This window comes from Ostrinia nubilalis, chromosome 25 (genome assembly GCF_963855985.1).
Source record: "Ostrinia nubilalis chromosome 25, ilOstNubi1.1, whole genome shotgun sequence".
Lineage (NCBI taxonomy): Eukaryota > Metazoa > Arthropoda > Insecta > Lepidoptera > Crambidae > Ostrinia > Ostrinia nubilalis.
In genome coordinates, this window is record NC_087112.1 from 7,163,680 (window position 1) to 7,180,330 (window position 16,651).

Sequence of the window (16,651 nt, forward strand, 5' to 3'; positions counted from 1 at the left end):
TAAGTATAAAAACGATAGCCCTCATTACACAAGCACATTGAAGTCTCACTGACGTTTGACGTAACAAAAACACTCCCCTGTGCCGCTCCCATACCACACTGATACAGATGATAGTTTCTTCCGCCACTTCTTCTCAGCACCAGCGTATATGTTGTCCCGAAGTGGTAGAAGGGCAAGCTATATTTGCGACGTGTTTATGTGCCCTCGAAAGTACCTATGTACTGGAATAAACTACACTCGGCATCAAATAAATCGCACCTCCCGCGACAAGCACTTATCAAACGTATGCATCCCCACTTCCCACCAACGTTGGTACCATTTGAAAGCCTAGTTCTAAACTTAATTTCATTAAAGGAAAGGTTTTTACCCCAAAAATGTGTCTTTACAAGGATCCAGAGTCACTTCTTCAAAAAATAGGTAGTTACGCTATAGCCATTTTTTATGACTATAAAACTGTTAAGTTGGGATTAATCGCTATCCATCTGTTAAAGAGGACACGTGAGATCTTTATTTGGTTTTATAACCATAAAAATTGGTCTAATTGATCCCACAGGTGAGCCCAAAGTGAGGTCTATTTTCAAGTCACATTTATAGTATATGTTAATCATTTATTTAGAAATGAAATGTATTTTTCTTTAAGGATATTTATTGGGCTTTCAAATAACACCAATATTGTTGGGGTACCATGATTATGTCAGAAGAAAATCTTTAAAGTTCGCGTCGCGGAAGGTGCGGTTTATTTGATGTTGAGTGTATATTGTTTTATATTTTACAGGCACTGACTCAGTAAAGCGCTTGACCAATAAGACAGTGTGTAACATAATTATACAACAAAAAGCACATACAAATATTTATTTACTTTTATTTACCTACCCCCAGACAAGGCAAATCCGAGCCTCTCACTACGCCCCATTCCACCGAAGCGAAGAATCCGTTCGACGTCGCCGGCAAGCCCGGAACGCCCAAGATCAAGGACTTCGACCGCGACTTCGTCGAGCTGGAATGGACCAGGCCAGAGAAAGATGGCGGCGCACCAATCACGGGATACGTCATCGAGAAGAAGGACAGATTCGCGCCAGACTGGGAGGAATGCGCTAAGGTTCGTATGGCTATTTATTTAGAGTCTATTTTGGAATAATTAGGTGTTAAAACAAGCCCGGAACGCCCAAGATCAAAGACTTCGACTGCGACTTCGTGGAGCTGGAATGGACCAGGCCAGAGAAAGATGGCGGCGCTCCCATCACGGGATACGTCATCGAGAAGAAGGACAGATTCGCGCCAGACTGGGAGGAATGCGCTCAGGACTGATGACCTGAGGTTGATGTTAGCCACTGGCTGTGGCGTGTTTTAGGAGAGACGTGATTATGTCTACCTTTTAGACAGGCTGATGATGGTGGTAAACATTAATTAAATTAAATTTGCTGGAAGTTACTGCATGTAAACAGCTCAGAGCTACCTGCAAAACAACGGGAATTATAGGGATGAGCTGAATCAAACCTTGGTCTTCTAGAAAATTATACATATTACCATTGTGTAGTTGAGTGGGAAGAATATTTATATCTTTTTGTCCCTGGTCTAGCTTATACTTATCTCAGCTTTACCAGCTAAACCAATCCCAACCATAAGTGGAAGGACACATCACCACCGTACAGGGTTTCCCAACCTGATAGAAGCCGCTCGCAGTACACTTCTGTAGGTTTAGCATGTGATGGTTACTACATTAATGAAGGGAATCAGCAGACTTCGAGCCTGATGATGTGATATTACTGTAGTAATATTTTTGCTAAATTATTTACTTCTACCCGCAGGTGGAAGGCGACGTAACAACCGGCAAGGTCCCCGACTTAATCGAAGGCAATACTTACGAGTTCCGCGTACGCGCCGTCAACAAAGCCGGCCCAGGAGAGCCGAGCGACGGCACCTCGCCGCACGTGGCGCGCGCTAAGAACCTGCCGCCCAAGATCGACAGGAACTTCATGTTCGACATCAAGGTGGGTTCATAAGGTTTATATTGGACTCTAGTGTCTAGAGTCCCGTAATAATGTACGAATGTTAGGCATCAACCGCCTTTATTCCTTAATAAAAAGTATCAAGTTGAAATGAAAGAAGTATTACTCACGTCGCTATTATACACCTTATATGGCTATTTCACATTATTGTACACAATTTCAGTAAACAGAAAATCCGCAGATCTTAGTCTTTCATCCAAGAAAAGGGAAGCATGATAATGATAGCAATATCATCAGCTAACTTGTTAACAAATTGATTGTTAAAGTAGTGAAGCAGGTAATTTGCTCACATAACTGCCAGTAAAATTACCAACCGTGCAATATTTTGTAACTTTGAAATATGTCTATGTATGGGTATGTACGAGTATGTTAAAAATTTAGGGCTGTACAATACTGTCTCGTTTAATGCTCACACTTTTATGTAAGCATGTGTGAGTATTTTTTCAATTCTTGTCATTCTTGTCTTCCAGGTCAAGGCCGGCCAGAACTTCGAGCTGGACGTGCCAGTTGCAGGCGAGCCCACACCTACCAAGGAGTGGCAGCACGCAGACAACGTCGTCATGAACACCGACCGCGTCAAGGTCTCAGGAGACGCGCACTCTACGCGCCTACGCGTTGTGGATGCCAAGCGCGCTGACAGCGGAACATACACCCTTAAAGCCAAGAACATCAATGGTTTGGACACAGCCACCGTCAAGATCTTAGTCCTAGACGTACCGTTACCACCAGAAGGACCACTCCGTGCAGACGATATCACCAAGTCCGGATGCACACTCCGCTGGAAACCGCCCAAAGACGACGGCGGCTCCGAAATCTCACACTACGTCGTCGAGAAAATGGACCAAGAGAACATGCGCTGGATCCCCGCTGGAGAGGTCCAGGCCTGCAGCATCCGCATCGACCATCTTATCGAGGGACACGATTACAACTTCAGAGTCCGCGCTGTTAATAAACAGGGAGAGTCCCAGCCGCTCATCGGCCACGAGCCCGTCACGGCGAAGGACCCCTACGGAACCCCAGACAAACCAGGAACGCCCGTCGTCAAGGACTGGGACAAAGACCACATGGATCTTGAATGGGTGCCGCCGAAGAAGGACGGAGGATCTCCTATCACTGGATACATTATTGAGGCCAAGAAGAGGTACGGACCTTGGGAGGTGGCGGCCACGGTGCCCGGAAACCAGACCAAGGGCACTGTCTCAGGCCTTACAGAAGGCGAGGAGTACGAATTCAGGGTCATCGCGGTCAACAAGGCCGGAAACGGTGAACCTAGCGATGCCTCCACTCCTCAAATCGCCAAGGCCAGATTCTGCGCACCGCACTTCGACAAAACTCTGCTCGCCGACAAAACTGTCAAGGCCGGCCAGAGAATACAATACGAGATACCCATCGAAGCTTCGCCGAAGCCGACCGTCGAATGGCAGATCAACGGAAAGGTCGTACATCCATCAGACCGCATCGATATCCAGGTTCTCCACAACAGGGTTATTTTAGACATTCCATTCTCGGTCCGATCGGACGGAGGCGTTTACAAGTTGACCCTCAAGAACGACCTCGGAGTTTGCTCCGCCACCGCCCAAGTGACGGTGCTGGACAAACCTTCGAGGCCCGAGAAGCCTTTGGTGGTGTCCGACGTCACCAAGGAATCGTGCTCGCTATCGTGGAAGGTGCCTTTGGACGATGGTGGATCACCGATCTTGCACTACGTCATCGAGAAGATGGATCTGTCCCGCGGAACGTGGTCCGACGCTGGCATGAGTACGTTCTTATCGCACCAAGTGACGAGACTTATTCACATGAAGGAATACCTGTTCCGAGTGAGCGCTGTCAACGCGATCGGCCAATCAGAGCCGCTAGAGTTAGACAGAGCTATTGTCGCTAAGAACGAATTCGACGAGCCGTCCGCTCCCGGCAAACCGGAAGCGACTGACTGGAGCAAGGATCACGTGGACTTGCAATGGACTTCGCCCAAATCGGACGGTGGAGCTCCGATTACGGGATACATCATCCAGAAGAAGGAGAAGGGAAGCCCGTACTGGGTGAACGCTGTTCACGTGCCGCCTAAACAGACCAAGGCTACGGTTCCGGATCTGACTGAGGGCCAAGATTACGAATTCAGGGTAATCGCCGTCAACCAGGCTGGCCAATCCGAGCCCAGTGAACCCTCAGATATCATCACAGCTAAGGACAGATTCGTGGCGCCTAAGATTCTTACGCCACTCAAGGAGATCAGAATCAAGGCAGGACTTATTTTCCACTTGGACGTCGACTTCCTTGGAGAGCCTATTCCTGAGGTCACATGGACTTGCGATGGAAGACCAGTGGTCGCAAACGAAAGGACGACAGTGACATCTGTTGGACACCATACGATTATCCACACGGTGAACTGCAAGCGGTCAGACGCTGGCAAATACAACTTGAAATTGAAGAACGATTCAGGCACTGACGAAGGCAGCTTTGAACTGATCGTTCTTGACGTACCCGGAGCACCTCAACCGCCATTCGAATACGAGGAGATTACAGCTCAATCCGTCACGTTGTCATGGAAACCACCCAAAGACAATGGTGGCAGCGAACTGACAGCGTACGTCATCGAAAAGCGTGACTTGACGCACGGAGGCGGCTGGGTACCAGCTGTCACATACATCAATCCTAAATTCAACCACGCGACTGTTCCGCGACTTACCGAGGGAACCAAATACGAATTCAGAGTGTTCGCTGAGAACTTGCAAGGACGATCCGAGCCTTTGGTCACTGACAAGCCGATCATCGCCAAGAACCAGTACACGGTACCTGGAAAACCAGGCAAGCCCGAGCTGGTATCCGCTGATAAGGACCACATCAAGATCAGATGGTCCTCACCCATCTCGAACGGTGGGTCGAACATTATCGGTTACGATGTCGAGAGGCGCGACAAGGCCACCGGCCGCTGGATAAAACTGAACAAGGATCCCGTCAGGAACAACGAATACGAGGATGACAGGGTCCAGGAAGGCCACCAGTATGAATACAGGGTGTCCGCGGTCAATGCCGCCGGCCCTGGTCAACCTTCTGACGCTTCCAACGTCTTCGTGGCTAAACCGATGAAGGAGAAGCCGAAATTGTGGCTGGATCACCTGATCGGCCGCAAGATCAAGGTCCGCGCGGGCGAACCCATCAACATTAACATTCCAATCACCGGCGCTCCCACACCAAAGATTTCGTGGACCAAGGGATCTATTCCTTTGGTACCATCACACAGACTGTCCGCTGAGACCAAGAACGACGAAACCAAGCTCAGCATCGAGAAATCGACCAGAGATGACGCTGGAAAATACACGATCACGGCACAGAACGAACACGGCAAAGACTCGGCCGATATCGAGGTCATCGTCGTCGACAAACCTGGAGTGCCTAAAGGACCTCTTATTTGCACTCCCGTCACCCACGACGCGATCAGTCTGACCTGGCATCCGCCTACGGACGACGGCGGCAGCGAAATCACCGGCTACGTCGTCGAAGTCGCCGAATTCGGCGTCAACGACTGGCGAACCGTCGCCGGATTCTGTCCCAAGTGCTCGTTCACTGTGAAGAACTTGACCGAAGGAAAGAAATACGTGTTCAGGGTACGCGCTGAGAATCTGTACGGAGTATCAGATCCTTTGGAGAGCAAGCCGACGGTGGCTAAATCTCCATTCGACCCACCAGATGCGCCCGATGCGCCCAAGATTGCCGGATACAGCTCGAACAGCTGCTCATTGGAATGGGAGCCCCCAGCGAACTGCGGTGGCAAACCCATCACTGGATACTACGTCGAGAAACGCGAGCGTGGTGGCGAATGGGTCAAGGTTAACAACTACCCCACGCCCAATACCTGCTACACAGTATCTGACTTACGCGAGGGCAACAAATACGAGTTCCGCGTCATCGCTGTCAACGAGGCCGGACCTGGAAAACCGAGTAAACCGACTGAACCTATCACGGCTCAAACTCAAAGACTTAAACCCAGCCCGCCAGAGGCGCCGAAACCGGACAGAGTCACCAAGGATTCTGTTACGTTATCATGGAGGCCTCCCAAGAGCGACGGTGGAGCCAAGATCAAGGGCTACATCATTCAACAGAAGGGCAAGGGCGATAAAGACTGGAAGGACGTCAACGACGTGCCTGTCCCGAGCCTCGTTCACACCATTCCCAAGCTCAAGGAAGGCGCCGAATACCAGTTCAGGGTCATCGCCGTCAACGACGTCGGAAGATCCGACCCGAGCAAGCCTACCGCCGATATTGTCATTGCTGAACAACCTAACAAGCCTTGCATGGACCTCGGTGGAGTCAGGGACATCACCGTGCGCGCTGGAGAAGACTTCTCCATCCACGTTCCTTACACTGGCTTCCCTCAACCCACTGCGTCTTGGTTCGCTGATGACAACCTGCTAGACGTCGATGGAGATTCGAGAATATTCCAGAAGATTACACCCGAATCCGCGTCGCTTGTCGTCAAGAACGCCAAGCGAACAGACGCTGGTCAATACCGTTTGCAACTGCGCAACCCGTCCGGATTCGATACGGCCACGATCAACGTCCGCGTATTGGACAGGCCGGCGAAACCAGAGAACCTTCGCGCCGACGAGTTCGAGGGTGAAGCGCTCACGCTGTACTGGAACCCGCCCAAAGACAACGGAGGCGGTGAGATCACCAACTACGTCGTCGAGAAACGCGAAGCGAGAACGCCCAACTGGACCAAGGTGTCTGGATATGTCACGACACCGTTCTTACGCGTGAAGAACTTGAACGTAGGCAGGGATTATGAGTTTAGGGTTATGGCTGAGAATCAATACGGTCAGTCCGACCCGGCTCAGACGACTGAGCCTATTAAAGCCAGGCATCCATTCGACCCGCCAGGAGCGCCTAGTGCACCTAGGGCTGTTGAAACGACAGAATCCTCCATCACGATTACCTGGACGAAGCCCCGTCACGACGGCGGCTCGCCTATCACTGGCTATGTAGTCGAAAAGAGGTTGATAACCGAAGACAAGTGGACGAAGGCGTCCCACGCTCACATTCCAGACACGACGTACAAGGTGACGGGACTGATCGAGAACCACGAGTATGAGTTCCGAGTGGCGGCCATTAATGCTGCGGGCCAGGGTCCTTACTCGCAGAGTTCGGACGCTATCCGCGCGTGTAGGGCTCCCAACTCGCCGAAGATCACCAGCGACCTCAGTCTCCGAGACATCACGGTTATTGCTGGAGAGGAAATCAAGATCACCGTGCCGTTTACTGGCAACCCCAGGCCGAAGGTGAGACTCTTTATTTTTTTAATTTGTTTATAGAGATCAGTGTTTATTTGATATACTGTGTAAATATCGAATATCCAAATTAAGTAACTTATTTAACGCTAAATTTTGGAGGTGTAATGGCTAAGTAGGATAAGAGGGTCCTTTAACTAAGATGTTGCTTCACCATTAGTACCCTATTTGAAGCAAATAATGATAATATTTGTACAGTATTTGTCTCAGTATCACTTCTATGACTCAATCGGATGAACATAAAATCTAATAGGAAGAATCATAAATGAAATATTATTTAGTAGCGACATTATCATACCTCATCGTTCATTACGGCGCTTCTTCTAAACGCTTGCCAAATGTTGGTCTCTAAGCGCTGGTAGGGCAAATAGATCATGAGACATGTGAAGGTTTCATAAGAGCAAAACTTAGTTTTTTTTTCATTAATCTTATTATTTTATTTGAATATTTCACAATTTGTAAGCACTATTTTTAATAGTCCAATAAAAGAATTTTGACTTTGACTGACCCATCGAATTGTCAACTAATCATTTTTGCTATCCAGGTGTCCTGGATGGTGAACAACGACGAGGTATTCCCGGACAACCGCATCCGGTTCGTGACGTCCGACCTGGATACGGTATTCGTCAACACGTCCGCCAAGCGCTCCGACACCGGCTCCTACACCATACAGCTGACCAACAGCGAGGGTTCGGATAGTGCTACTTGCAGAGTGAGTATTACATTATAGTAACTTCGAACTCCTCCTATGTTCTTCTGATTATTTCGTTGCGGGTCCAATGACAGTTTAACTTTCCCCTGGGACAGACTTGACCTTCACTGGTTGGGTTTTTATTGGCGGTCAAGCTGTAGATTCTCTCAGGTGGGAAAGAGAGGTGGGAATAGTCCCGTTACATGATAACTTTAGCTGAGTTAAATGAGAAAGGACTGAATTGAAACGACGTTCTGAACTATATTCAATCCAATTTGGTTCACTTTCGGGCTTGAATCTATTCTTCGCTAATAAACTATGCAATCAGCGCCATTACAGAATATTATAAGCGTATAATGATTGATGAAGTTGTTTTCATTTTTATTTGCTACAAGGCAACTGCCTCGTACTGAACTTGGCTGTGAATAAGACTTCTCCCAACTTGTGGGTCTCGTAAAAGGCCACTGATTAATTTTTTATGTATGACAAGGCAGGTATTTGACCGCAAACGCACCTAAATATGCATTAGAATATTAACGAGTTAGGGAGGCCTGATAATAAAAAATAAGGCCTCTCTACCCGTTTGGAGTGTAGGTTAAATCCTGCATTTGCCTCTAGTAATAGATGGTGCTTCTCCAGTTGAGACTAAACCACCTGATATTGTCTAGTTGGAAACCACAAAGGTGGTTTTGTATTTAAATAACCTTAATGATGAGGACTTTGAATATGTGTCAATGAGTGGACTTTACAAAACGCGTTATCTTATCCCCACAGGTGCTGGTAGTAGACAGGCCGTCCCCACCGGTGGGACCGCTCGAAGCCTACGACATCACTCCAGACACGTGCACATTGAGCTGGAAGCCGCCCATGGATGATGGTGGCTCCCCCATCACCAATTACGTGGTGGAGAAGATGGAAAGCAGTGGTGTAAGTAGTCGTATTATCTACTATATAAAAATAAGTCGGGTTTTCCTCCCTGACGCTATAACTCCAGAACGCACGAACCGATTTCCACGGTTTTGCATTCGTTGGAAAGGTCTCGGGCTCCGTGAGGTTTATAGCAAAGAAAATTCGGGAAAAGGGGGTAAAACAGGATCCACGCGTACGAAGTCGCGGGCGGCCGCTAGTGATACTATGAATATTAACTATTCTAATATTACTGCCCATTTATGTTGATGACGACATACTCGAAAGTATAAACATGTAAAGAGATATGAAGAGAGATACCCAGTGGAAGTAAATAAATTAACTTGAATTTTAAGATTTTCTTGCAAAAACAAAGTAAATCTTCTTTCTCATTGCAGTTTTGTATGTTGATTTAAAAAATTGAAACCCATAATTTTGCATCTTAGCGACATGCAAATCTGGTTCTGAATGTTATGGTTGATAAAATATACTTTATCTGGAAACAAATCGAGGCAGAAGCTCAGTGGTAATCTAATTAAGTACCACAAAATGGTTGCTACTAAAATGGTTGCGCTTTCGGTTGTGCTGCGTTTCCGCATATTACTAAAACTTATTTTACACAAGACGGGAATATAATTAGTTGCCTTGCATTATCCCTCGATGGATTTATAGTTGGACAACACTGAAGTTTCCCAGCTATGACATTGACATTATTAGTTCAGATTTTTTACCACTGGACGTTTCAAAATCGTTTGACAATATCATCAATGTTTTATGAATCCACAGATCTGGGTGAAGATCTCATCATTCGTCCGCAACTGCCACTACAACGTGATGGGCTTGGAACCGAACCGCAAGTACACGTTCCGCGTTCGCGCCGAGAACCAGTACGGAGTGTCCGACCCGCTGACCATGGACGACTATATCACTGCCAAGGTGCGTATGATTGATTTGGTTTAGGATTATGAACCTTATACTGAAAAATTAGAGTTCAATATCGTGGATGATTAACAACCTCTATGCCAGAGGGCTGAGTGTGAGTTTACATCAAATGCGCTCATGAGTGCGTAAAAAAATTACATTTAAAATGTATGACAGATTGTACACCGCCCCTAGCGGAAACTTTCAAGAGTTAAAATTTTCATATATTTTTTGAACGCGCTCACTAAAACTTACACTCAGCCCTCAGAACTATAATTGTTGGTCTCAAGAATTTCTGGGCCAGCTGTTGGCCAAAGCCCTAATAAAATTAATATTAGTCAACATTGTTTGTTCCAATACGAACAATAGTCTTGTCGTGGGGTTCCGTCCAAGTAGAACCCCAAATCTTTTAGTGGATGTCGTAAGAGGCGACTCTTCATTAAACTCAAAATTCTCCGTTTGCCCCGAGTAAAATTAGAAATGGTCTTGTTCCTGCAAAGGAGATTAGAAATGACCTGATGATGATGATAAATAAGCATTTTACACCTAAATATAATGTCGGCATTTCAAGTCTATTTTAATATTGATCTACTTGACTGTTATCAACTTTATACAGGGTGTTAGGTAAATGGGTATATGAGCCGACACTAGCCCATGTTAACATGGTCATATAAATGGTATGGTGAAGTCAGAAATTTGATTTCATCATTTTAATTATTTTAATTTTCATACAAATCGGATTTTATAAAAAAAAATTGTATGAGAATTAAAAAAATTAAAATGATGAAATCAAATTTCTGACTTCACCATACCATTTATATGACCATGTTAACATGGGCTAGTGTCGGCTCATATACCCATTTACCTAACACCCTGTATTTGTCTCTAGACTGATGAATAACTCTATTCCATCTTGCAGTTCCCATTCACGATTCCCGATCCGCCGGGCGCGCCACGCGTGACCGAATGGGACGGTTCCACCGCCACGGTTGTATGGGATAGACCGCGCTCCGACGGCGGCGCGCGTATCCAAGGATACAAGATCGAGTTCCGGGACGTGCAAGACGGTGTCTGGAACAGTGCCGATTACCTTGTCAAGGACTGCAATTACCAGGTAAGAAAAAAGAAAAACATTTCATTATTATCACTAAGGCATCCCTCACACTAGCATCGCTTAGAGCACACCTCTTAGTGGGCGCTGGCTCTACGACGTCGTTCGAAAGACGCTAGTTCGGGGGTTCCTAAAATGTTAATAGAGAAAGTTGTACGGCTCCTGTGTTTCACATAACAGTAAAACAAGAAAACATGAAAAAAGAAAGAGGGAACTAAGAAGTGCCATTCCGTCGTGATTGCAATGTCCATGGCAAAAGGACTCACACAGCATCACAGCACTACTACCAGGTTACGAGTTCGATGTCCGCACATAAACATTTGTTTTGTTTGAATTAATGTAGTTTCTCATAATATTTTAAACTATTATGTTGCATTGTTTTACTATAAAATTATCACTTCACGGGATTTATTGCAAGAATATCTATTTTAACGGTAAATAATATTTACCCTCCCGACGTTTCGGCTCGGTTGCACGAGTCATGGTCGCGGGCAGACTGAAGAGATGCGGCGTCGTCTGCTCCGGCGCGATGAGTTTTCTTCACCCACCTTAAAATAGATATTGTTGCAATAAATCCCGTGAAGTGATAATTTTATAGTTTCTCATAGTTTAGTGTTTTCTCATAAATGTTGGTATTTGCTAAAAAAGCAAGCAAGCAAACAGTAAATTCTAGTGTCATTTCATACAGGCTGTTGTATGATATACTTGAGGGTACGATTTTTAATCATGTTCCATCCCACCAGGCATACAACCTCGAAGCGGGTCACGAGTACGAGTTCCGCGTGCGCGCTCAGAACGCGGCCGGACTCAGTAAATATTCTGCCAGCTCGCAGAAGTTCAAGGTCAAGCCGCGCTGCGGGCCCCCCGGGGCCCCCCGTGCCCCCCGCGTGCTCCGCGTGGGCCGCAACTACATCGACTTGTCGTGGGACCCGCCGCACACTGATGGAGGTACGTAACTTAATCTAACGAGACTATCCCACCTCTCGTTTCCAACTGCAACTCCTGTGTAGCCAGGATCTACGGCTTTAGCAAATACTCGGCCAGCTCTCGCTCCCACCGCTACAACTCCTGTGTAGCCAGGATCTACAGCTTGACCGCCAATAAAAACCCAACCAGTGAAGGTCAAGTTTGTCCGGAGGAAAGTTGACTGTCATTGGACTCGCAACGAAATTATACTTCTAACGTAAGACATACTCAGCTTGTTATTACCAATTACTTTTGTATGACCTTATGAAGGTTGCATGAAGACGCTGGAATCACTCGGCCAATCTGAAAATCATTGATTGGAGGCTTATATTCGGAAGTGGATGTCCTGCACCTTATTAATGATGATGCTCAACTCAAGCCCCGCTGCCAAAAATATGTCACATACTTCCTCAAATAGATCCCGTAATTTTAAAGTTAAAAATTTACCGTGGAAGATTGTAATTAAGTCGTGGCGGGTGTTCTCAATGTTAACCTCTTACCTCTAATAATGTAAGCTTGAGGACATGTTACGATCTAAACCAGGTTGAAACTGCACAGCGTAATAAGATTGCGTTAAAAATATCCATTCCACATCCCCAGGCTCCCGCGTGACCGGCTACATCATCGAGAAGCGCGATGTAGGCAGCTCGGTATGGGTGAAGTGCAACGACTACAACGTGCAAGACACGACATTCACCGCGCTCAACCTCGGCGAGAAACAGGACTATGAGTTCCGCATCATCGCCGTCAATGCTGCAGGTAAATACAAATATTCTTAGGGCTGATTTTTCAATCGTTGGATATATTTTACCCGAAGAATAAGCTTGGCACACAGTTTCAGTAGGGGAAAATGTCAAAATATCAATTTTTTCTTCGGTTAAAAGATGCCTGACGCTTGTGAAATCATCCCTTACACAAATCTATCCAGTAATATCTTTTCTAACTACTAATACTTTCAATTCTCAAACAAATGTTGCTGTTTGTTACTACTTATTCTACTTTGGTGGTCAGTCATTATTTTTAACATGATGTAGATGGGATCAAAAATATTGACAATCCGAATCCGTATTATTCAAATCTAAGTAGGCTAGAATAATTTTAACGGACTCGCTAACGTAAACTTTTGTAGGGTATCATTAGGTTTAAAGCAAAATCTTCTTCATTCTTTACAAGTGGGCTACTATATAAATAAATAAATAAATAAACCTTTATTGTCACCATAACAAAAAAAAATACAACTTTAACACAGCTTAACAATTAAAAATAAGGTGACAAGGGCATCCGGCTCAGCGTAAGCTGTACGGCACTAGGTCCATGCAGCGCTGGTTTTCAGCCGGTGCCAGTCTCCTGCACAGTAATACAGCGTACATAGGTGCAGTGATATAAAAAAGAGAAACAAGATAAAAATAAAAAACCACACACTTTTCATCACCAGTCACTAAGCCTCTCCCACACCGTCACACCGTCAGCTCGTTAAAACAAAATCAAAAACAAAGGAAGAATAATTACCTATATGCGACTTCGTTCAAAATTAATTGTTTTTGAATAAGCGATTCCTTCATGGAAGCTTTAAAACTTAGCAAACAATCTTTGCTTCGCATGGGTGGAGGAAGATTGTTCCAGATCTTTGATGCCGCATATTTAAAAGAACCTTTAAAGCCTTGTGTCCTGTGTATGGGTATACACAATTTATCTCCCACTCTGCCACAAGTGTTCAGACCATGTGCGTTCTTTGTCCACTCAAGTTTCTCGTAGAGGTAATGAGGTGTATGACTTTTGACAATTTTATGCATAAGAGTCATAAAATGTAATTCTCGTCGTGCTGACATCTTAAGAACCCGTTCCTTATTACTGAGGTCACAACCATTATCATAGCCATCTTACTAATATCAATCTATTCCACAGGCAAATCCGAGCCCTCAACTTGCACAAGCCCAGTCCGAACGGGCGAGGAGATCGGCGGAACCAAACCGGAATGGGTGAAGCAAGTGCCGCCACACATGGCCGCGCCGCTCGGCAGGCCGTACACCATCGAGTGTGTGGCCACTGGCAACCCATCGCCTACCGGGCGCTGGATGAAGAACGGCAGGGAGTTGGTGCTGGGAACCAGGTATGATCAATCGACAGTACATGAGACCATACATTTCTGTTATAAAACAGTACAGTCAACGTCAAATAGTTCGTGGCACCCAAAGTAGCTAAAAAGTTCGCAACACGTCTTTTTACAATTGGAATAAGGTTGTGTTTCACCACTTTGTATATCACAAACTATTTGACGCTCACTATACAGTCCGATCACTCACACAAATGCAATTCTCAGCTTAAGTTGAGAGGACTATACCTACTACCACTGCGTAAGTCTGTAATCATTGTCATTGTGCTAGGCTGCTGCAGTGGACTGCTAGACATGAGCCGCTAAGTGCCTGAAAACTTGGCTGAGCTATTCCGATCCTTTCTAAATTATACCCTTGTTTAACATCTTGGTAATTAATGTTTACTCTTCCCGTCGCTGAACTCTTTAGCAGGGTAGAATTGGAATATCAGAGTGGTTTTAGCAAAATAGAATCCCCATTCTTCCCGTTGATGTCGAAAGACGCGACTAAGGGAGAAATATGAATATGCAGAACTATTCCCACCTCTCGTTCCCACCGCCGCAACTCCTGTGTAGCCAGGATCTACAGCTTGACCGCCAATAAAAACCCAACCAATGAAGGTCAAGTTTTTCCCGAACGAAAATCATAAGAACATCAGTTTGAGTTCGAAGTTAAGAAATATGAGTATGGGAACATATTATTATTGGCCATCTTCAACACAAAGGCCAACTTGGGTATTGTAGGCAAAATCCCCCATTTACCTCTGGTACCTACTGATAATGACTAAAAGACCAGAAGATGATGATGAAAACTGTCTGTTCCACCAGGTTCATCGCGGAATCCCGCGAGGGTACGCTGAAGCTGAACATCCTCGAAGCCAAGGATGATGACGAGGGCGACTACACGTGTGAGGCGTCCAACAACATTGGCTTCATTTACAGCACTGGACACCTCAAGATCGGAAGTGAGTATCAAATATAATAAGAAAAAAAAAGTCTAAAGACTTAGTAGTTTGACCAATGACATGCTGTAGCTTTTTAATACATAAATCTTCAAATCTCGCCTTAGGCAGTTCGATTTTTTCAAATAATTTATAAAACTTCAAATTCGAACTATTATCAGGCCTGTTCATCTCCGCGAGTTCACATCGAAAACAAAACACGCACGATAGCCCACCTACAGGAGGCGATTCGACAAGGCGTCACATACGAGATACGAGCGAGCATTGACACACGCACGCGTATTCTTGTATTATGGAAAAAAATAAAAAAATACTGTGCAGTATTTAACTGCCTAAATAATAATAAAAACACACAATGTACTTTTTTTAAGTTGCCTGAAGACACTGAGAGGTAAATAAGTGGTTATTGTTATTCATGATAATTCATGCAAATTCATGTATTTCTTCCGACATTTTCCGCGATTTGGCACTTCACGTCACACATTAGTTTGCCGAAGTTCGCCGAGCCAGCTATTGTCAATTATTATAGGTGTCAAACAGGATAGGGTCTTTGCGCTGGTTTTCGTCCAACTATCGGAGTTGCCAACTTTGTGATCTTAAAATACCCTTACATAAATGTATCATATTATTTTATGTCGTTCGAGTGCTCATAAAGGCAGTCAACTAAAGTCCATACTGCAACGCACACACAATCCGCACCGTAACGTAAACGCCTTGCCTCGCCGATGACAGCGCGCGAAGGGCAATGACAGCTCGCAAAACACTGACGTATATCAATGTCTCATGGACTTGGCGTAACTTTAAAATAAACGTACTCGGTACATTACGCACACATTTACACGCATTATAAATACATACACGATTTAAGAAAACAACATGGCCGCAATATAGGCAATCAGCTGACAGGTATTTGTGTGTGTGTGTGTGCGTGTAGTTGTCAGCTAGTTGCCTATAAATATGTTGTTTTCTTAAATCTTGTATGTAGGTACCTACTCGGCACAAGTCAGGTAGTTAGTGACGTCACATGAAAATGTTGCCAAAATGAGTACTGACCAAACATTATCTATTTCTTTTTTTTATACATCACCAGGGGTAAGTTAGAAAGAGATAAACAGCTGTTTGTCATTAATTTGTCGAATTTTTGTATAGATCTATATTTCCTCTCCACTATTACCTCCATGCCACAAAAGGCGATACGTTGTTGATCCCTTTCCGAGTTGATTTGCCTGCTATAATAATATGACCTGAGCTATGCTTTAAAAAAATGACCCTTAGTCATCTAAGATTTAATTTTGTATGAAGAAGTTTAATAAACACTTAAAATTGTATTTATAATGCTATCAATTAGACATACGTGCCAAAAACTTTTCCTGTCAGCACGTTTTTTTTCTAGCGCGATGATTTCTGCAATGTACCGGTGACCGGTGTATGGCCGCGCATTTACGTAATTTTTTGGAACTCACTACTTTTTAAATTACATTTTCATTTAGATAGAACTGTTGCTTAGGCATTATAGATTGCAACAAAACTAGCGCGGGATGGCTACTGCCTTCTGTGAATACAATACTTTGTATTCAAATTTTACGCATGTGTTTATGGCAGCTCAGTGAAATGGACGAAAACCGAAGTTAGATAGAAAACCAGCACAATGACCCTACTTTCAAAAATTAATATTGCGATTTTATAAATCACTTAAACAACTTTATAT

The 16,651-nt window shown here is 44.9% G+C and overlaps 1 protein-coding gene across 1 annotated transcript in view; it reads left to right on the forward strand.

The window, feature by feature from the left end:
* Nucleotides 1-16,651, forward strand: part of LOC135084185 (twitchin) — a 211,053-nt gene that overhangs the window by 149,614 nt on the left and 44,788 nt on the right. Inside the window, exons 123-133 of the mRNA XM_063978926.1 lie at nucleotides 880-1,099; nucleotides 1,809-1,991; nucleotides 2,480-7,285; nucleotides 7,839-8,006; nucleotides 8,760-8,912; nucleotides 9,678-9,827; nucleotides 10,732-10,926; nucleotides 11,667-11,871; nucleotides 12,490-12,648; nucleotides 13,795-13,999; nucleotides 14,810-14,946. Coding sequence (XP_063834996.1) covers nucleotides 880-1,099; nucleotides 1,809-1,991; nucleotides 2,480-7,285; nucleotides 7,839-8,006; nucleotides 8,760-8,912; nucleotides 9,678-9,827; nucleotides 10,732-10,926; nucleotides 11,667-11,871; nucleotides 12,490-12,648; nucleotides 13,795-13,999; nucleotides 14,810-14,946 — 6,581 coding nt within the window. The remainder of the gene's footprint in view (nucleotides 1-879; nucleotides 1,100-1,808; nucleotides 1,992-2,479; nucleotides 7,286-7,838; nucleotides 8,007-8,759; nucleotides 8,913-9,677; nucleotides 9,828-10,731; nucleotides 10,927-11,666; nucleotides 11,872-12,489; nucleotides 12,649-13,794; nucleotides 14,000-14,809; nucleotides 14,947-16,651) is intronic.